The sequence below is a fragment of the Strix aluco genome, chromosome 13 (assembly GCF_031877795.1).
Source record: "Strix aluco isolate bStrAlu1 chromosome 13, bStrAlu1.hap1, whole genome shotgun sequence".
Classification (NCBI taxonomy): domain Eukaryota; kingdom Metazoa; phylum Chordata; class Aves; order Strigiformes; family Strigidae; genus Strix; species Strix aluco.
The window spans coordinates 20,475,113-20,495,994 of NC_133943.1; the positions used below are offsets into that span (position 1 = coordinate 20,475,113).

At 60.0% G+C, this 20,882-nt stretch overlaps 2 protein-coding genes across 8 annotated transcripts in view; both read right to left on the reverse strand.

The window, feature by feature from the left end:
• LOC141929469 (protocadherin gamma-A4-like) overlaps positions 1-20,882 on the reverse strand; it is a 56,334-nt gene that overhangs the window by 32,408 nt on the left and 3,044 nt on the right. Inside the window, exon 1 of one of the 7 annotated variants that reach the window (XM_074838952.1) lies at positions 17,435-18,868. The exons of 2 other annotated variants lie outside the window; for them this stretch is intronic. In XM_074838952.1, the coding sequence (XP_074695053.1) occupies positions 17,435-18,853 (1,419 nt within the window). In that variant the 5' untranslated portion in view covers positions 18,854-18,868. Of the gene's footprint in view, positions 1-403; positions 843-4,298; positions 6,995-11,451; positions 12,641-17,434; positions 18,869-20,882 lie in introns of those variants that run through there. 4 more of the 7 variants (XM_074838953.1, XM_074838957.1, XM_074838948.1 and 1 more) reach the window with 4 other exon arrangements.
• Positions 9,179-11,442, reverse strand: LOC141929357 (protocadherin gamma-B5-like). Its single transcript, XM_074838690.1, has 2 exons — positions 10,048-11,442; positions 9,179-9,564 (listed from the first exon to the last, which is right to left on the reverse strand). The coding sequence occupies exons 1-2, from the start codon at positions 11,440-11,442 to the stop codon at positions 9,508-9,510; spliced, it is 1,452 nt and encodes a 483-aa protein (XP_074694791.1). The 3' UTR covers positions 9,179-9,507.

The following is a 20,882-nucleotide window of genomic DNA, read 5'->3' on the forward strand; positions in this document are numbered from 1 at the left end:
TGTGGCAGACTCGGCAACACGCAGGGTGCGGTGAGTGGTGGGGAAGCTCGGGGAGTTGTCGTTCAGGTCCAGGATCTCCACTTCCAGGCGGAAGAGCTGCAGGGGATTCTCTGTCACCACCTGCACCGACAGCACGCAGCTGGCAGCTGCTCCGCACAGACGCTCCCGGTCCAGCTGCTGGCTCACCACCAGCGCACCACTGTCCAGGCGCACGGCGAAGTGGCGCAGGCTCTCCTCTGAGCCCAGGCGCAGCCTGCGACCCGGCAGCTCCTCCACCTTCAAGCCCAGGTCCCGGGCCACGTTCCCCACCACGGTTCCCACCTCCGACTCCTCGACCACCGAGTAGTGGATCTGCCCGGAGACCCAGCCCCAGCCGCAGAGCAAAAACAAACTCAGTACTTGCCATTTCCAGGCGGGTCGCTGGAGGCTGACTCTCTCCATGTCCGTGCGCGTCCGGCCCGGGACGCAGCAGGCGCTGGGGAACTGCAAAAAATCCCTGGGTCTCTCTTCCACGGCTTGGAAAACAGCTCCTGGGCTCCAGCAAGCTGCGGCTCCGGCTGTCAGCCTCCGAGCAGAGGGGGTGGGCTGGGGGAGGGGAACTGAATCACAGCCCCAGCGCGGAGGTGGAAGGGGGGGGGGGGGAGAAGCAGATTCCCCCCCCCCGCTTCAGATCAGCGCCCAATTGGCCGAGAGCTCCGTCCCCTCTCGGCCAGTGGTGGCTTCACGGAGGTGCGGGAAGCGGGGCCCGAGCCGGCATCAGCGGGGCTGCCACCCCCGGCCTCCCCTCCGCCAGCCTGAGTCACTTGCTCCAACAGCTCCCTTCCCGTTCGCAGGGAAACTGCACGTCCTGGCAGCCTGGAAGCTAGGTACAAGCCCTCCCTGTGCTCTCCCCCTTCCTCAATGGTGGCTTCACATCATGCCCACAGACAAAGGGCAGCTGTCATGAACGCGGGCCAAGGGACTTTTCATGCCTGATGAAAAGGTGCTTGTTAGAGCCCTGAGGTGCCAGGGGCTCTTCTCCCACCCCTTTTCTCCCCTCCAGCTAATGCTTTGGCTACTGCCCGGACCCCAGAATTGCCTCTGTAAGTGAGGCATCACTGCCACCAGTACCACCATCAGCCAGGAGAGCTCGCACCAAGACAGGGATGCCCACCCCTGCCAGCCCTCCATGGATGTTGGAGGCAGAATGTGGGAAGGCAGAGATGGGTGAGCCACTCAAAACTAGAATGCAATTGCTACACACACACACACACACATGGCTGGATGCCCCTTCCTCACCCTGGGATAAGGAAGGGGTCAACCTTCTCAGGACCCAAGTCACTGCAAACACACAGAACCAGCCGACAAGCCCACTAGACCACCATCAGATCACAACATCAGGTTGGGACATTAGATTGGGAAGGAGGCCTGAGTCTCCCATGTGACAGACACACATATTGAAATTCTGTGGCAGACACAGCTTTGCAGCCCAGCAATCTCCTGGAGGGCAAAAGCAGGGGTCTCAGCCTCCCTGAAGAGGAGTGGGGCAGTAGTTTCCCCCTCTCCCTGTCCCAGAGGAGAGTGGCAAGCTGCAGGGTCTTAGCTTGGTTCACATCCCTGCAGAAGCCTTGTGCAGTCATGCCCTGGAGTCCCATCCTTGGCGCACTCAAAAGCCACCCTGGCCCCCCTTGGGTGCATGCAGACCCCGGGGGCTGGGGTTCACAGTGGTGTGGCAGGCAGGGGAGCCAGCTCCTGCCCGGGACCCTGCCTGTACCCACCACCCGGGCACCAAGGGGACCTGGGGAATAGGTGAGAGAGGCTGGGGGCACCCATGTCCGGCACAGTGGACGGTGGCAGGGACACCATCCTTCTGGGCGAGGACAGTGACGGTGGATGTGCTGCCGTCGAGGGGCCTCCCTCCCCGGTGCAGCCCCTCCCTGACCATTCCAGGACCTACGGGGCGGGACAAGCCTGCTGCCAGTCAGGGAGAGACGGAGCAAGGAACGTCGCGATTGGTGCAGAATATCGCCCGGGTCCCACCTACTGCCTGCTCCGGGGAAGAGAAGAAGGCTTTCTTAAAGGGCCAACGCAGCAAAACGCTGGACAAGTGGATTCCCCACCGTCCAGAGCCCGATACCTGCTCGGACGGACTCATTCCCCGAGGGCTTCCGACGGTGCCACCAGCAGGAAGCTGTCGCAGTAACCTTGACTCTGGGATGTGCCCTGTCCCCATCCCAGGCAGGGCCCAGGATAGCACAGCTGGGTGACAGACATTGCCACTGGCAACACAGGGTGCTGCACCCTTGGGAATGGGTTTGGTGCTGCTGTGCTGCCTCGGCAGAAGGCCCCTGTGAAGCCCACATGATCTCAGAGAATCCACTCAGTGTCCCAATGTGGCTCAGTCACCAAGGGGTTGGAGCAAGGGACGGGCTTCACACGGGGAATCCTGCTGTTGCTTGGGTCTGCCAAAGCCCAGGATGGGGACGGTGGCAAGGCAGGAAAGGTGTGGGGTGTCTAGGACAGAGAAGGAGATGTCCCCCTTTCAGAGGGCCAGAGCTCACCCTATAGAAAGTCTCTGACCCAGGCTACCCAGGGAGCTGAGGGATCACTGGAGATCCTGCAGGACATGCCACCTGCCACAGATGGGGACAGCACCCTCCCTACTGCATCAGTTTTGGGGTCTGGCTGTTGCCCTGCAGAGCAAAGAGTTGTAAAGCCTTTGCAGGCTTGACACAGTCCGTGGCATTGGACTGGATCTTCTTTGACCACAAAGACTGAAAATCCAGGGCCCAGTGCCAGCCCAGCTGGTTTCTCACTGCCAGTGCCTTTCCAGTGTATACTGGGGAGTAGGGGGGAGCCATGGCTAGGTCTTAGGTTTACCACCTGCCCATTATCACCTCCTTCCATTCCCACTCTCAAATCATTTACTGCCCCCACCCCCAGAGGCATCTTGCCAGAACCCTTTGGTGGAGGGGACATCCTTGTCCCCAGCTGTAGCACAGCCCACACAATGCAGAGGAACACTTGCTTCTGCAGCTGCTGCAGCCATTTCCACCTGCCACAAATGAGAAGTGCTGAGTCTGAGCAGCGACGCAAGAGGAAAAAAAAAAAAAAAAAGAAAAAAATTCTGAGAGGTTTCTGCCTCCATCTGTGATTTGGCCACAGTGAGCAGGCGGCAGACGCAGCCCCACACCCCTGCGCAGCTTCCGCTGCACCTCACTTCCTTCTGCTCAGAGGAACTGGTCACTCCTACTCACAGCCTCCATGGACACATTACCAGCATCTACCACCTTGGAAACCCATCAGATCACCCCCCTTCTGCTGGATCCACTACCCAGCCTCAGCTCTGAAGATCGAAGCGTTCCTGTAATTGAAAGCTCTCAAATTAAGCTGCATAATTCTCACTGGGGAAGAAGCACAGAAGCTGCCTGTCATGCACAAATGCCTTCCTGACTGCAGTTTGTTCAGTCAGGACATTAGACACCCGGGGATAGCATATTACAAATCATGCAGGGCTTGTAACAGGGTTGTTAAAACAACACCTGGGTGGAGAACTCACCATCCTGCCTAGAGCACAGTCCAGCTCAGTGGAGCTCTGCAAGCAACTGGGGTGGTCTGCAATCCCACCCCCCCACCCCAAAATGAACATCGTCACAAAACTTCCACAGGAACAAAACCGGAACGGAACCATCAGGAGTCAAACATGAGGTGAGACACGGACGGAAGGGACTGCTCTGTGGCCACGGTCTGTCAAATGCAGGAACCAGCATCATCCTTCAGGTTTGCATGCTACGCTGTGGGAAGTGACACCCCAGTCCCCCACTGGCATCTGGTGGCTCCCAGCCCCATTTTTACGACCACCTCCTCAGCCCACACCGGCGCATGATGCAGAGAGGCTACGTTCCTCTCCCAGTGCCTGACCCCACAAGTGCTCCCCTCAGCTCTCATTTTGCAAAGGGAAGGAAATACCATTAGCAGCAAACTTTCTGCCGAGGATTTGCAAGTGTTTGCAAGCTGACCTCAGCCTTCACCGGTTACTCACACAAGGCGTATCCAAAACTGCATCAGAAAGACATATGTTCAATAACCTGAGCAAACTGACTCACTTGATCCTGCTCACCACAGTACAAACGTCATCAACACTCAGAACGGCTCCTTTGACTCCAAAGAAGACCTGTTCAGCTATAGCTAACCACTCTTCAGAGGCACGAGGCGACTGGATATTCCCCCCAACCCCATTCTGCTACCGTATGCGTATGGCACAAATGAACCACGGCTCTGCCTGGCACTGGGACGTGCCAAGGAAGGAGCTACATTACCTCGGCAGGTGTGGGGAGACGGCTGGCAGTGCCCACAATCTGGTGGTACAGCCCTGGTTCACCATTCCTCATGGTGCTCTGTCGGCTGCCCAGGGGGCTGGAAGTGAAGGGCTTTTTACACAGGAGATCACTCTGGCGAGAGTCTGTGGTAAGATAGACCTGGTGGTAGAAGTTGGGTGGCGTGAAGCCGCCCCGCACGGCGTCAATGTGGTGGAAGGGCCCTGGTGTCCTGTACAGGGTGTTCCTGGAGCTGTTGAACAGCTCCTTTGACTGCCTCCACTTGTAGCACTTGAAGATGCCCACTGACAACATGGTGATGAAGAAAGCTGCTGACACCAAAATCACAGCCAGGATGAGATAGAAAGTCACATGCCTCCTGGGGTCATTGGCAGGTGCCACATCAGAGAGGTCAGTGAACACCTCCTTGACCATCTCGGCTACAGAGATGGAGACAGTGGCACTGGCGGACAGCACAGGCTCCCCATGGTCTTTCAGCAGGATGACTAACGTGTGCTGGGGAGCGTCATCCTCCCGGAGCTGGCGAGCCGTGAAGACCTCCCCGCTGTGCAGCCCAACTGAGAAGAGGCTGGGGTCAGTGGCCTGCAACAGGGTATAGGAGATCCAGGCATTGTACCCTGCATCCGCGTCCACCGCCACCACCTTGGTGACCATGTGCCCGGCAGGAGTGCCTGGTGCCACCACATCAGTATAGGTGGCGGTGGTGTTAGGGAGAGGGTACAGCACAGTTGGGGCATTGTCATTGAGGTCAGTGACAAACACACTGACTGAAACATTGGTGGCCAGAGGCGGAGAGCCGCCATCCTGGACCTGCACCATCATGTTGAACTCCACCTGGTCCTCGTGGTCCAGGGAGGTGAGCAGGTAGAGGGTGCCATTGTCCCGGTTGATGGAGAAGAGGTGGCCTACAGTGGTGTCACCCTGCAAGAGGGTATAGGAGAGATGGGCGTTGCGCCCAAGGTCCGGGTCTGTGGCACTCACGTTAAGGACGGGGATGCCAGGCATGTTGTTCTCCAGCACATACACATCATAGGAGTCCTGGGAAGACTTGGGCGCATTGTCGTTGACATCTGACACCTGCACCAGGATCTGTTTTACTGCAGACAAGGGTGGTGAGCCCGAGTCCCTGGCTGTGATAGTGATGTTATACTCCGATGCCTTTTCCCGGTCCAAAGCTGCTTTTGTTTTCAATGTGTAGTAATTTTTGAGGGAGGAGCTGAGCATGAACGGGATCCCAGGGGAAATGAAGCAGTTCACCAGACCGTTGTCATGGGAGTCCAAGTCCGTTACACTCAGCAGAGCTACGACCGTCCCTGGGGCTGCATCTTCAGGCACAGGGCTGTACACAGAAGTCACTGTCACCTCTGGAGTGTTGTCGTTCACATCCACAACTTCCACCAGCACTTTGCAATGAGCTACGCCAGGAACAGCGCCCTTGTCTTTAGCCTGTAAGTAAATCTCATACAGCTTTGTTTCCTCATAGTCCAGCTGTCCTTTGACCCTCAACTCCCCTGTGGCTGAGTCCAGAGCAAAGAGTTCTCGTACCTTGGCGGGCGTGTGGCTGCTGAAGGAATAGATGATGTCTCCATTGGGCCCATCATCCAGGTCGTACGCACTGATTCTGGCGACCAGGGTACCACTGGGCGTGTTCTCCCTCACGCTTGCCTTGTAAGTGGACTGGTTGAAGACTGGGGCGTTATCGTTGGCGTCCACAACATCAATGTGGATCTGCACGTGGGCTGACCGCGGCGGGCTGCCTCCATCCAGTGCAGTCAAGACGAGGTGCAGCTCCCGTTGCTCCTCCCTGTCCAGCTCCTTCTCTAGCACCAGCTCCGCGTACTTGCTGCCATCCACCCTCGTCTGCACGTCGAGTGCGAAGTGCGGGTTGGCGCTGAGCTGGTAGGTCTGCAAAGAGTTAATCCCCACATCGGGGTCTTGCGCGCTCTCTAGCGGGAAGCGCGCTCCGGCAGCCACCGACTCGCTGATTTCCAGCCTCGCCTGGCTGCTGGGAAAAACCGGGTCGTTGTCGTTGATGTCCTGGATCTCCACGGTGCCGCTGTACAGCTCCAGCGGGTTTTCCACCACGATCTCAAAGCTGAGGGAGCAGGGAGAGAGCGCGCCGCACAGCTCCTCCCGGTCTATCCGCTCGCTCACCAGCAGCGCGCCGCTCGCCAGGTCCACCCCGAAGTACTTCTTGGTGCCGCCGGACACCACCCGCAACCGGCGACCCGGCAGCCGCCCGAGGTCCAGCGCCAGGTCGGCTACCACGTTCCCCACCGCGGAGCCTCTCCGCGCCTCCTCGGGGATCGCATAGCGAATCGCGGCGGAAACCCAGTCGGAAACGCCGAACAAAAGCAAGAGGCTCAGTACCTGCCCCGTCGTCACCCCGCGGCTCCTTACAGCAACGCCGTTCATCGCACAGGACGGCCGCGCTCCCCGCTTCGCCCCCCCGCCCCGGCTAGAAATGCTCAGCTCGCCCCGTCATGCCGCTGCCCAGCGCGCCCCGGGAAGCGGCGACCGGCGGGGAGGCGGGCATCGCTCGGCGGGCTCGGCGGCGACTCGCTCCCAGGCTCGCTCTGAGACCGTCTGCGCCTCAGCCCGGCTCCGAGCGGGGCCGGGCCGGCAGATCCCCCCCGCTCCATCATTGGCCGACAGCGGCACACAGAGTCCCGGTCAATAACTGCACGGAGCGCAGGGCTGCCGGGGCCCCCGCCGCGGGGCCGCCGCCCGCCGAGCCCCGCCGGGACCGAGCGCGACCGCCCCGGCCCGAAGGCAGCGGGGCTCAAGCCGTCGATCCTGAAGGGAGAGCACAGCCCTGCGAGAAACCCAGCTAAAAAGGGCAGCGGGGCTGGGAGAGCGCTGGCAGCGGCTGCGTGGGTCGGGCACGGGGACTACGTGTGCGGGCAGGAAGGTGTAAGAGTTGGAGGAGGGGCTGGCGCCAAAAGGGGCGAGATGGAAACGGGGGAGAGTGTCCCCCGGGAAAACCTCGTTGGAAAGGGGCAGCGGGAGCAGCAAGGGGAGGTGGGGCGGGCGGGATGAGAGATGGGGAGGGTCGGTGGGGGCGCGCAGGGCGCCGGGGAGAACCACCCCCGGCACGACGCGCCAGCTCCGAGTTGTCCCTCGGGACCTTCGGGAGGCCGCCCCTCCCACCCCAGTGCTTGGTGAGTCCCTTCCTGACATCCCACGGCGTCGCGCCTCTGTGTGCCACCAAAGCAGTGTCGCCGGCAAAACGACGCGGATTTCGTGCTGCCGAGTTACGAGCAGCCGCCCCGGCCGCAGCACTGTCACCCCGCGGGGCAGCTCCTGCCGCGGGGTTCCCAGGAGCATCGTCCTCCTGCTCCCCACCGCCACCACTGTCCCAGCAGGCATCTTCCCCGACAAATCGTAGAAATCTCGGTCTAATACGCTCTCCTACTCTCGCCACCTCCCAGCTTGCTCCCCGGTACCTGTTTCCACCGGCCAGATGCAGGGGAATCCCAGTCTGCGACGTGCTGGTTCACCGGGGGCTGCAGCGGTTCCCGTTCCCGCGCAGCAACAGCCCGGCAGGTCACGGCACCGCGTGGACCACGGTACCGGCAGCGTCTGGGCGAGAAACAGCCACTTGCCGGGCTGTCTGCCCGCGTTTGGGGTTGTTGCTGTCAACAACAACTCGTGACGCGTCGGTTTTTCCGACGTTTCGAGCGCCCATACGGATAAACTACCGCAATTTCGGCTGTCACCCGCACAACTGCTCAGCAGTCACGGTGTGATGGGAAGGGGCCAAGGAAGTTTGAGAAGGGAGCTCCAGGAGCCCTGTGGCTGAGACTGTGGAAGGAACGGCGATGACTGGGGAAGAAACCGGACTGGAAAACAGCGCCCACGCGTGGATTCGCTTATGAAGAGAAACGAGAAGACTCTCCGCAGAACTGGCTCAGAAACGTTGCGGCTAATTGTCTGTTACGCCGCTGCTTGTCGTGGCTGGGCGCGTCGTGGAAGGGCTGCAAATCACCCGCACCAACGTGGGAGACACGACACCCGCCAGAGCGACAGGGACCTACGTGTCCTCGCCCCGCGCAGTCGTGTTAACTGCCGTGAGCACCCGGGATGCACCCAGAGACGCAGTATTTCTGCGCTTATATGAAGAGTCAACAATATCAAACGGGTCGGCACAGTCTTACGTGCTCAGCTATTTCCTTTCCTACCGAATAGTCGTTGCCGAAAGATAAACCATATCAGTGCTACTGAGCATTCTTATCACCAGTCCACACAATGTGATAAAAGTATAGGCTTCACACCCATAAGATCCCACGTCAGTCATCTAACGGTGTATTTTAATAGAATTTAATTCTGGAGCAATTTAAAGACTTGAGAAGGAGAACAATATGCTTTACCCACCGCAGCTGCACCGTGCACATAAATACACGTTATGACCTTCTGTCCGTTCTGGAGCGCTTCTGTAACAAACCGTGTCTGCAGGCTCACAGTGCTGACAGCAGATTTTTTTTTTTTCTCATAGGCCCTTACGCAACCAAATACCAATTACTTTCTTATATATAATCTGAAAAGAAGAAACTTCACAGCTCTCTTCAAAACAAATCTTGAAACAGTCTCCAACCACTTATTTTCTCTGAAATAAGCTCTGAATCTTTTTCCCAACCACTGCACATTTCGTGTCTTTTTTAAACTCTGCTTTACTGAGCAATTTCTCTACCATGCGTACCACATTTCTCAAGGAGTTTCTCTTCATATGAGCGCACACACGACCTGTATTCAGAGTACCTTGTCCACTTAATCCCAGCAGCAGTAGGAGGGCCAAGCAGCGAAGAGCTGAGTACAGCAAAGAGATCTCGGGAAAGGCGTGGAAGACTGAACATTTCCATCTCCCTTATTTCGACTGATCTGGAGACATTACGTCTCCCTCACTTTGATGGGAAGCCCGAATACTGACGGCGACACCTCAGAGCCCCTGAAAGCACCATTTGGAGGGTGAGGAGTGGAAACGTGAGACAGGTAAGGGGAAAGACGCCTTTCCACTGCACCAGGAATTCCTTCGGGGACGGATTCAAGACAAATCCCAGCCAGAGCCGCTCACTCGGCGCTATTCCCGGCTCTGCCGGGGCTCCAGAGGAGCGGGTGACAGCAGCAGATCCAAAGGATTTTCTGCTTGGCTCTGGGCTCGGAGGCATCAGCCCCAGCTCCCCAGACGAAGGTGTCAAGGGTGTACACAACATCTTCCATTTGAAGGGTTCAGAGTACGAAAAGAACCGGGCTGGAAGGGAAAACAGAGAACTACAGAGTTGCTGCCCTCACTGGGTGAACAGACCGGGGTAGATCACACATCTTTATCACAGGCAACGCTCAAATGTGGCAGAGACAATGAGTGAAGCAGTCACTACACCAAGAGGAAAGGGTTGTCTCAGCTTCGGACCCCACGACACATTTGGCCCCGCTCCACCCCGTGTCCACGCCACCACCCCGGCTCGGTGAAACTCCCATCTGGAGTAGGACAGACAGACAGCAGTACTGACAACACTGCGTCTCTTTTCGGGGCACAACCGACAATTCGCAGATGAGATCAGGCAGGTCAAAAGGAAAAGTCAGGATCACACACACACCTCCACCCCCGAGCCATTGAGCAGTGCGCCCGGAGGCGACGTTGAGCTCTGCCGGTGGCTCACAGATACCCGACCGCAGAACGGGGGAAGATTATTCGGATAAGCCCTCAAGGAGGGACCCCAGGGCAGAAGCTCACCTGTGCCGAGCGCCCGGGGCTAGGAGGATCCTTTCCGGACTGAGTCTCTGAGCCCGGTTCCCCGGCCAGGAGACGGTCAGGCAGCGCTGCCGCCCCTGGTCTCAGAAATGTGAAGTCCTTCTGGCCCGACTCGGAGGCTAAACACACCTCATAGGAGTAGGGCAAGGGCAGCGTGCTGCTACAGTAGTTGTACGGTGCTTTTGAGCCCAGGCTGGAATACAGATCCTTATCAGAAGTTATAAAGACGGGGGGGCTCCTTGACCGTCGGCATTTCAAGAACAGTATCAGAATGACCGTGCAAACGAATAACAAGGACACGACAGAGAGCGCGACTACAAGGATGATGTTTAGATCAGACGTCAGCTCGGACACAGTGTCTCTGTCGCTCAGCTCCGGCAGCGCCTCCTGCAAGCTCTCGGCCAGCACCACGTGCAGCGTGGCCGTGGCCGACAGCGCCGGCTGCCCGTGGTCCTTCACCACGGCCACCAGCCGCTGCTTGGCCGCGTCCCGCTCCGACACGGCCCGCGCCGTCCGCACCTCGCCGCTGTGCAGCCCCACGCGGAACAGCGCCGGCTCCGGCGCCTGCACCAGCTCGTACGACAGCCACGCGTTGCGCCCCGCGTCCGCGTCCACCGCCACCACCTTGGCCACCAGGTACCCGGCCTCGGCCGACCGCGGCACCACCTCGAACGGCGCCGGCCCCGCCGCGCCCGCGCCCGCCGCCGGCCACAGCACCCGCGGCGCGTTGTCGTTGCGGTCCAGCACGAAGACGCGCACCGTCGCCGTCGAGCTCCGCGCCGGCGCCCCGCCGTCCTGCGCCCGCACCGCCACCGCGAACTCGCGGCACTGCTCGTAGTCGAAGGAGCGCTGCGCGTACACCGCGCCGCTCCGCGCCTCCACCGACACGTACGGCGCCGCGCCCGCGCTGCCGCCCGCCAGCCAGTAGCTCACGCGCCCGTTGGCGCCCGCGTCCGCGTCCCGCGCGCGCACGCGCAGCACCGGCGCGCCCGCCGCGTTGTTCTCCGCCACGTAGGCGCTGTAGGCGGCCTCCTCGAACACCGGCGCGTTGTCGTTCACGTCCGACACCTCCAGCACCAGCGCCGCGCGCCCGGACAGCTCCGGGATGCCCCGGTCGCGGGCCACCACCGTCACCCGGTGCTCGGCCGCCTGCTCCCGGTCCAGCGCGCTCGCCGTCACCACCTTGTACGAGCCGCCCGACGACGACGCCACCAGCGACAGCGGCGCCTCGCCCGACAGCTCGCACGACACCTGACCGTTCTCCCCGGCGTCCCGGTCGATCACGTTCAGGAGGGCCACCACCGTGCCCACCGGCGCGTCCTCGGCCACCGGGCTCGACACCGACAACACCGTGATCTCGGGCGCGTTGTCGTTCATGTCCAGCACCTCCACCTCCACCTCGCAGTGGGCCACCAGGCCGCCGCCGTCCTTCGCCTCCACGGCCAGGCTGAACGCGCGTGTCTCCTCGAAGTCCAGCGCCTCCTGCAGCGTGACCGTCCCGCTCTCTGCGTCCACCGCGAACTTCTGAAGCACCTTGGCCGGCGTTTTCCCGAAGCCGTAGGTGATGCGGGCGTTGGTGCCGGCGTCGGCGTCGGAGGCGGACACGTGCAGCACCGTCGAGCCCGGCGGCGCGTCCTCGCGCAGGCTGGCGCGGTACCGATGCTGCGCGAACACGGGCGCGTTGTCGTTGGCGTCGGTGACGTTGATGCAGAGCTGGGCGGTGCCGCTCCGCGGCGGGTCGCCGCCGTCCACCGCCGTCAGCACCAGCTGGAAGGAGCTCTGCTTCTCCCGGTCCAGCGCTCGGCGCAGCACCAGCTCAGCGAACTTGCTGCCGTCTTGGCTCTGCTTCACCTCCACCTCGAAGTACCCGTTGGCCTCCAGCTCGTAGCCCTGCAGCGCGTTGCTGCCCACGTCCGCGTCCTCGGCCATGCCCAAATAAAATCGAGCGCCGGGAGAAGTCAACTCGTTGATCTCCAGCTGGAAACTGTCCTGCAGGAAGCGCGGGGAGTTGTCGTTGACGTCCTGGATGGCCACCTCGACGTGGAAAACGTTGAGCGGGTTCTGCACGAGCGCCTCGAAGCTGACGGAGCAGGACGCCGCCTCGCCGCACATCTCCTCCCGGTCCAGCCTCTCGCTCACGTACAGCTCCCCGCTCTCCGCGCTCACCGAGAAGTATTTCAGCTGCCTTTCAGCGGCAGTCGCCACCCGCAGCTTGCGTGCCGGCAGCTCCGCCGGGCTCAGCCCCAGGTCCCGCGCCAGCGGCCCCACCAGCGAGCCTCTGCCCAGCTCCTCGGGGATGGCGTAGCGGATCCGCTCCGCCGCCGCCCGGCAGCACAAGCCCAGCAGCAGAGCGGGCAGCAGCACTCGCCCGGCTGCTCGCCGCCGGCTCTGCCGCTGCCTGCCCGCCATCGTCGGCAGCGCTCGCCGCGCTCCTCCCTCCTGCCGCTGCCCTGCCGCCCTTCCAGCCGCTCTCCGCACCGAGCGCAGGGGCCGCCGGAGGGCAGCGAGCTCGGCGCCGGCTCGGACGCCGCTGCTCCCCGCGCCGCGCCGCCTCTCGCCTCTGCTGCCCGCGCCGCTGCTGCTCTGGCCGGCGCCGGGCGAGCGAGCAGCCGGCGGGGGCAGGACGCGGCGGCGGCTCCGGCGGCGGCGGCGGCTCCGGCTCCGGCTCCAGCGCCGCTCCGCGGCGGCCAACAGCGGCACCCGGAGGCGCCGCGACGCCACCGCAGCCGGCTGATGCCGTGCGGCGCCTCGGCCCCCGCGCTCGGAGCCGCTCTGCCAGCAGCCGCCGGGAGTCGGCGCCATCGGCCACCGAAAAGCTCGATTCCGCTCTCAGTTTGGCGAGTTTTCTCATGCCCGCGGAAGGACGAACCACGCAGCTGTGCCCGGGACTGGCAATGAAGAGTCTGGCTGGGGAACGTGTTACCGAGCGGTGGAGGAGCGGGCAGACTTCGTACAGCACCCGGGAGTACAGGTAAGTGCAAGCCGGTAACTGTGCAGCGAATGTCTGACACATTCCAACGGCTCCTACTATTGCTGCGGGTTGTCTTTCCCCAGCTCTTTTGTTTCATTTCTATGAGCTCTGATGAGCAACAGCTACAAAATACTTCAGAGGAGAAGCTGTTGTAGAAAGGAAGCACCAGACCTCCCGTTTCCTTTGAGAGGATTCTTGTTTATATCCCTTTATATACCTCTCAGAGAAACTGAGACTGGGAGTAAATGGCAAGCCTTACTCTCCACAAAAGCGGTATCAGTACATGCTCCCACTTTTACAAATCACGGAGATCATCACAACTTCTTGCTCTAGAACTGGGAAGACAGACCTCTTAAAGTATTTCTTTAAAATTGCTTCTTTCAGGGAACACGGTAAGTAAATAGATCTAAGAACATGGACGGGCAGCAAAAAGGTGCCCGTGCACCCAGGATACTTCAATTACCAGTGTGCTATTCCGAGAATTGTAAAAAGGAGTGGTATACTCCTCCGTGGTGTATGCGACATCAGCTACCTTTCCCAGGGACAGTCAGACACTGGCAGGTAAAAGACGGCAAAAAATGTCGCAGGAAGAAAAGTGAGAAGGGCAGCACCAGAGAAGGCGGTGTACCCATGACACAAGCAGAGCAACGTGTGCTTTGCACCAACAGTACACAGGACACTCCAGGCGTGGGGTGGTCTGAAAATGGAAAGGATAAATCCCTCCTGAGTGCAACGCCTATGAAAATGTACTTGATCCTCCTCAGTGCCTGTTTGTACGGTAACACCACATGTCAGCGAATATCAAAGGAAATCGTGGAATGCAAGACGCTTTGTGAACCAACAAATCTTGGTTCGTGACCACGGAGAGAGCAGGGCACGTTATGACCAGCTGAATCATTTCAAGCGCCACACAGACCACGAGTTTGGAAACTACGGGTACAGCAGATTTTCCTATCACTCCTATTGCTCCAAAGAAGAGGTGACTCCATGGATGACTACTGTGCTCCTTCACAGGGTCCTGGTGATAACTCAGCTCCCGGTTATGCCACTCTTGCCACTCCCTCAATATATACAAAGACATGGACTACAGGACTCCGTTTCTCCTTCACAAGCTTCTTCCACCGTAGCAGTTACTAGCAAACGATCGCTCGGCCACAACATTGCTGTGAGAACAGGCTCTTCCTCGCCAACAAGACCATTCTCACAAAGGAGTAGCCACACTGCTTCAGGTAGAGAGACACGTACAAGAGGGTCACCTACCCATACTGAGCAGCTATTTACACAGAATCTCGCCCTTCCTCGACCTTGTTGCATTGCATTACTAAGGTACTGCTCACATGCATGTCAAATAATCAACGTTAAGTGAAAACTGTGTTGGAAGACAATAGTGATAAATAAAGCAATGAACAATAGAGTTTTAGAAAAACCTTCAACTAAGAAGACATTCACGATGAAAATACCTGTGTATGTCTAATAGCCCAATCCTATGAGTAATGCTGCCGAGCAAGAGATGAACGTTATATCGGCATTAGGCACAAGAGGACAAACTGTTGCTACACCCTCGACTACACCGCTACCTCTAACTACACCTCTCTGTAAAAGACACGATGACAACCAGCAAAGCAGATTACAAGTGCCGAGGGGACAGTAACGATCCCTCGGAGATTAACCCTCATTTGGCAGAAAGGCCACAAGGTTGCTGCATGAACAAGCTTCTCGTGGACAACGAGGTCATTCTCACAAAATCATTCCAGCTGTAGAAAGATTCCAGCTGTAGAAAGATTCCAGCTGTGCTCCCCGGCTGGTAAGGAGCACAGAAGGAGGAAACAACCTTTCCAACCAGTAGCACTATTAAAAATGTGTGCTACTCGGCTCCACACACACCCCGTTTGCATCAATTTTAAACACCTAGCATGGAAAGATCAAGCGCTGCTACATGAGGGCTAACAATATGAAACAAGCTGCAAGGTGACATAAAAAGCACAAGTGAGTCATGCTTCACAGCAAGAGTATCTTGACATTTCTTGAGGTGCCATGCCGTCCGTAACACACCCCAGCAGAAACCGCAGCAATACTTTCTAACACTTCACCTACAGTTTGAAGGCCTAAGAAGAGTCTATAAGCACAGTATTCAGTCTGGGAACACCCAGTTCCTTAACTCTGCTACATCTTTGAAGAGCACAGCGGTGGCTCACCACCAAGGTGACCAACTAGTGCTCAGGTACACACATGTATTTTAGAATTTAATACTTACCAACAAGTAATTTCACTCCTCTTTCACCCTCGTCCTCCATCCGGAGCATGGAGCTCACTACTGACCCAACCAAGGAAATTCCCGCAAGCAACAAGGAATTCACAGGAACGCCTGGGAATGGTCTTCCCGTTGAGGAAGGGGTACCTCCAATGTGGAAAACACACACTGCATTCTGGTGCACAAAATGGACACTGCTCTCACCACTGGCTGAGGAACACACTGTGTGAGAAGCTTTCACGTACGAGACAAGCACAAGACCGGTCCCAAAGCAGGCACAGGCGGCTCTTAACTTCAAACAATGGCTTCCAGTCATTCCAAACCATGTTAAATGAAAACGATGTGCAGCAAGAGAAGAGCGATAATTAAGTGAACCAAAGATGCACTTGAGAACAACACCTCAGTTAACACACCGTTCACGACAAAATAACTGAGGATTTGTAACACTCAAATCCTACAAGTAAAACTGATCAGGGGCTGGTAAGGAGCACAGAAAAAGAGGAATAAACTCTCTATAGGAATAAAAGAATACATAGTACTCTGTTCCTCACCCCGATTTCAACGACAGTAACTAATAAACAATGTAAGATGAAGTGCCACTACACACGAGCATGTGATGGTACCAAACAACGGATAAGCCCGCGTGAAAAGTATTAACCGACCCCAACACGTATACACGGGACCATTAACGATCCGTTTGGAAACAATCTCAGCCTAGTCAAGAGTATGTGCTGTCGGGAAGACATCTGCCCTGGTAATAACGCAAACTTCCATTTGCTATTACCGCAACACCTACCAATAGCGACAGGAAAACGGGTATTACACGTGTCAGGGCACAAAACGAGAAAGGACCTGGCGAGCGATAAGAGCACAAAGCCCCGTTGAGACGAAACTCCAGCCGAGAGCGACGCCCTTGTGCCGCCGCCGGCAGCAGCTGTAGCGCTGAGCCCCGGTCCCACGCTCCCCTCCCGCCAGCCAGAGGCAGCAGCAGCCGGCGCGTTGCCGCGGGAAGCGCTGCCTGCCTGGGAGCGAAACCCCCCTCGGCAGCGGCCGGGACGCGGCGCGGCCAGGCCCGAGCAGCAGCAGCAGAGCGAAGCGTCGCGGAGCCGCGAAGTGCGGGCACAGGAACTCACCGGGGCAGCGGCGGGGTCCTCGCCGAGCAGCGGCGCGGGCTCGTCGGGCGGCGGCCGGGCCGGGAGGGTGTCGCAGCAGCTGCCGCCCGACAAGCGGAGCTGGCTCTTGCGCGAGTCGGCGGTGAGCGACACCTCGTGCGAGTAGGAGCGCAGGAAGGCGCGGACGCCGTCGATGCCCACGAAGTGCGAGGCCGGCACGCCGCGCAAGGCGCCGCTGCCCGCCGCCAGCAGCTGCGAGCGGCGCCAGCGCCGCAGGCGCAGCGCCAGCAGCAGCAGCAGGAAGGCGAGGAAGAGGCAGGACACGGCCGCCACGGCCACCACCAGCCACCGCGTCAGGCTGCCGGCCGGCTCGCCCGGCGCCGCCGCCGCGCTGCCCAGCTCCGACAGCAGCTCGGCCACGCTCTCGGCCAGCACCACCGTCAGCGTGGCCGTGGCCGACAGCGCCGGCCGCCCGTGGTCCTTCACCACCACCACCAGGCTCTGCCGCGCCGCGTCGCGGGCCAGCGGGAAGCGCGCCGTGCGCACCTCGCCGCTGTGCAGCCCCACGCGGAACAGCCCCGGCTCCGTCGCCTTGGCCAGCTCGTACGACAGCCACGCGTTCTGCCCCGCGTCCGCGTCCACCGCCACCACCTTGGCCACCAGCGCCCCGGGCTCCGCCGAGCGCGGCGCCAGCTCCACGCCCGCCCAGCCCGCGCCCGCACCCGCGCCCGCCCCCGCGCCCGGTCCCGGCGCCGGCGGCGGGTACAGCACCTGCGGCGCGTTGTCGTTCTCGTCCACGATCACGAGCCGCACCGACACGTTGCTGCTCAGCGCCGGCGCGCCGCCGTCCTCCGCCCGCACCCACAGCCCCACCTCGCGCACCTCCTCGTAGTCGAAGGAGCGCAGCGCGTACAGCGCGCCCGTCTCCGCCTGCACCGACACGTAGGACGACAGCGGCGCGCCCCGCACCCGCCCCTCCGACAGCCGGTACCGCACGCGCGCGTTCTGCCCCCAGTCCGCGTCCGCCGCCCGCACCGTCAGCACCAGCGCGCCCGCCGCGTTGTTCTCGGGCAGCCGGGCGCTGTAGCGCGCCTCCGCGAACACCGGCGCGTTGTCGTTCACGTCCAGCACCCGCAGCGCCAGCACCGCGCTGCTCCGCAGCGCCGGCGACCCGCCGTCGGCCGCCCGCACCGTCACGTTGTACTCCGCCACCTCCTCCCGGTCCAGCTCCCTCGACGTCACCACGCGGTAGTAGTCCTCGAACGACCTCTCCAGACGGAACGGCAGCCGCTCCGCGATGCTGCACCGCACCTCGCCGTTCGCCCCCGAGTCGCGGTCCTGCACGTGCAGCAGGGCCACCACCGTCCCCGACGGGGCGTCCTCGGAGATCTCGCTCAACGCCGACGACAATGTCAATTCGGGCGCGTTGTCGTTCACGTCTGTCACCGTAATCGCCACTTTCGCCGTGTCAGAAAGGCCCCCGCCGTCCCTAGCGTGCACCTCCATTTCGTAGAGAGCCACTTCCTCGAAGTCCAGGCTCCGCACCAGCGTGATCGCTCCCGTCTCGGCGTCCAGATAGAAAATCTTCGAGACTTTCTCTGTGATTTGCTTCAGGGAATATTTCACGTGCCCGTTCATCCCCTCGTCGGCGTCGGTGGCCGTGACGGTGAGGAGGGTGGAGCCCACGGGCACGTCCTCCGGCACACGCACCGTGTACTCCGCCTGGCCGAACACGGGCGCGTTGTCGTTGGCGTCCAGCACCGCCACGCGGATGCGCGCCGTGCCCGTCCGCGCCGGGTCGCCGCCGTCGCTCGCCCTCAGCACCAGCTCGTGAAACGCCGCCTCCTCGCGGTCCAGCGCCTTCGCCAGCACCAGCTCGGGACGCTGGTCCCCGCCGGGGCCCGCCTGCACAGCCAGCGAGAAGTGCTCGTCGCCGCTCAGCTCGTAGCGCTGCAGGGAATTCGCTCCCGAGTCCGGGTCGTGAGCTCTGGCCAGGGGAAAACGCGACCCCGGCGATGTCGTCTCGCTTATTGCCTCCTCCAGTTCAGTTTCCTTGAAGCTGGGCGCGTTGTCGTTAATGTCCGTGATCTCCACTTCGATGCCGTAAACCTGCATTTCCCCCTCCACTATCACCTCACACCGCAGCACGCAGCGCTGCACACTCTCGCACAGTTGCTCTCTGTCGATCCTCTCCGCTGTCACCAAATGTCCCGTCTTCCCGTGCAGGGAGAAATACTGCGTCCTACCCTTGTCAAAGATGCGGAGACCGCGGTCGGGGAGCGCCGGCAGCTCCAGCCCCAGGTCCTTGGCCACGTCGCCCACGAACGAGCCCTTGGGCATCTCCTCGGGAACCGAGTAGCGCAGCTGCCCCCACGCCGCCTCCCACGCCGCCACCAGCACGCACCACAGCAGGGCTCGCTCCCGCCGGCCCCGGCGCCTCTCCGCCGCGCACATCTCGGCCGCGGCCCCGCCGGTCCCGCACCACCGCCGCCACCGACTCGCCACCGCCCGCCGATGCGTTCTGGCTCTTGCTCCGGCTCCGGCTCCTGTTCACGGCTCCGGCTGCGGCCCAGTGACGTTCTTCCCACTGCGGCTCTGACTCCAGCTCCGGCTCCGGCTGCCGCTCGCTGTCGCCGGCCCCGGCCGCTGCCGCCGGCCCCTCCGCCTCGCTGCAGCACGGCTCCGCACCGCGGGGACGCTCGCAGACCGCCCGGCCGCCGAGCCAGCCAGCGAGCGAGCGAGCGAGCCGGGCCGCAGCGGGCGGGGCTGCCTGCAGCGCTCCGGCCTTCCTCTCGCTCCTCCTCGGTCAACAGCGGCGCCCGCAGCCTCCTCCCGGCACTGCAGGCACCGAGCGCTGCCGAGACATCGCTGCCCGCCCGGCCCTTCCCACCGACAGCTCGCGGGGACGGCACCGGCGCCACCGAGACATCGCTGCCCGCCCGGCGGGGAGCTCCTGCGCTGCCGGCTCTCCCCGACACCTCCTCCCTGATCCTTGCCCACATCCCGACCACAAAGCGGCCCGCCACTGTGTTCCTTCTACCGCACGGCAATAACCAAGTGCTAATGGCGAGAAATGTCATGTCAGATAGGACGAGCCTGTTCCCCTCACCTGGGATGGAAGAAAACATGAGAAGTAGATGCACAAAGAACTCAGAGAAATAATGTCTGGACTAAATTAATCCGTCCCACTAGTGCTGCCGTTTGGCAACAGCTTGTCCCCAAAAGACGGGACGGCACACGTCGGGGGAACAAGCTGTAACTTCTCCAGTCATGGAGCCTCATGCGCGTTTCCTTTGGGAGTCCAGCACTAAACAGCATTAAGCAACGGGGCTCTCTTCAGCTGTCAAACAAAGTCCATGGCTTTGGGAAAAAGCCATCGGAAGGAAACATCGACACCGAGCGTCAACCTTGTTTTGCCGGCGGCGTCGTGTAGAATTAGCGGGTCTCATCGTACACAGAAAGGATCCGCCCTCACCGTTACTGGCAGTTCAGCCAACACACGTTTCCTAGTCAGAACTTCTCAGCTGAACCTCAACCTGTGACCGCCGAGGAACCACGAAGCGCCTACTGCCTGCTGGAGTGGAAGGAGGTCGCCCCGTTCCTTCCTTCCTCCCTCCCTGGACACATGGCTCAACACTTCCCATCCCCACCACCGCGACACCCAGGAGAAAGAGGACGGAGGTTCAGAACGGTGAAGGATTTCATTCTGCACAGGCAGGATACGCGTTCACCGGCACTAACACACCCTCGGAGACAGCGCAGGTTCTGCAGACAATTGTGTTGCCTTGGCGGCGTAGTTGAAACACATTTGGATTTATCCAAGTAATAAGAGACTTTGAACGACCAGAAGAAACACTCATTTTCTCATAAATCGTGGTGTAAAAGATGGCAAGTTCTTAATAAAATATTAACCTAATCCTTGAATGTTCATGTTGGTAGGACATCTCTTCAGCAAAATATTGTAAGACAGCAGGCGAAGACAAGTAGAGCTGCACACCCTAAACTATGCGAACCATTTCTAAAAGTGAAAATGGACTAGATTCGAGTGCCTAATTGATCTCATCTTAAGAATTTCCTTCTCGTTTTAGATACGTTCTGGGTATAGCCTCTCCTGCTCAAAGAGGCAAATGCAACAACGACTGATTAAGTGGCAGAGAGACAGAATTCCTCGCTTTAGTATTTTCCTGTCACGCCTTGTACCACGTCCCGGAAAAATGAGACAGAAAAGAGGGCAGGGTCAGATATACAACACGGATGTTTTTTTTTCTTTTGAGATCCCATTCTACACGTTTGCATGAAAGACAGATCGGGAGCGGTAAAAGGAGAGGGAGCTACCAGCAGCACAAAGAACTCAGGAAACTCATGCCTGGATAAAATTTATCCGCCCCGTTAAGGCTGCCATTTCTGCAGCAGCCTTCCTCCAAGTGCTGGGAGGGCCCACGGCAGATGAGGGCAACATTCACTGGGGAACAATCTGGGAGTT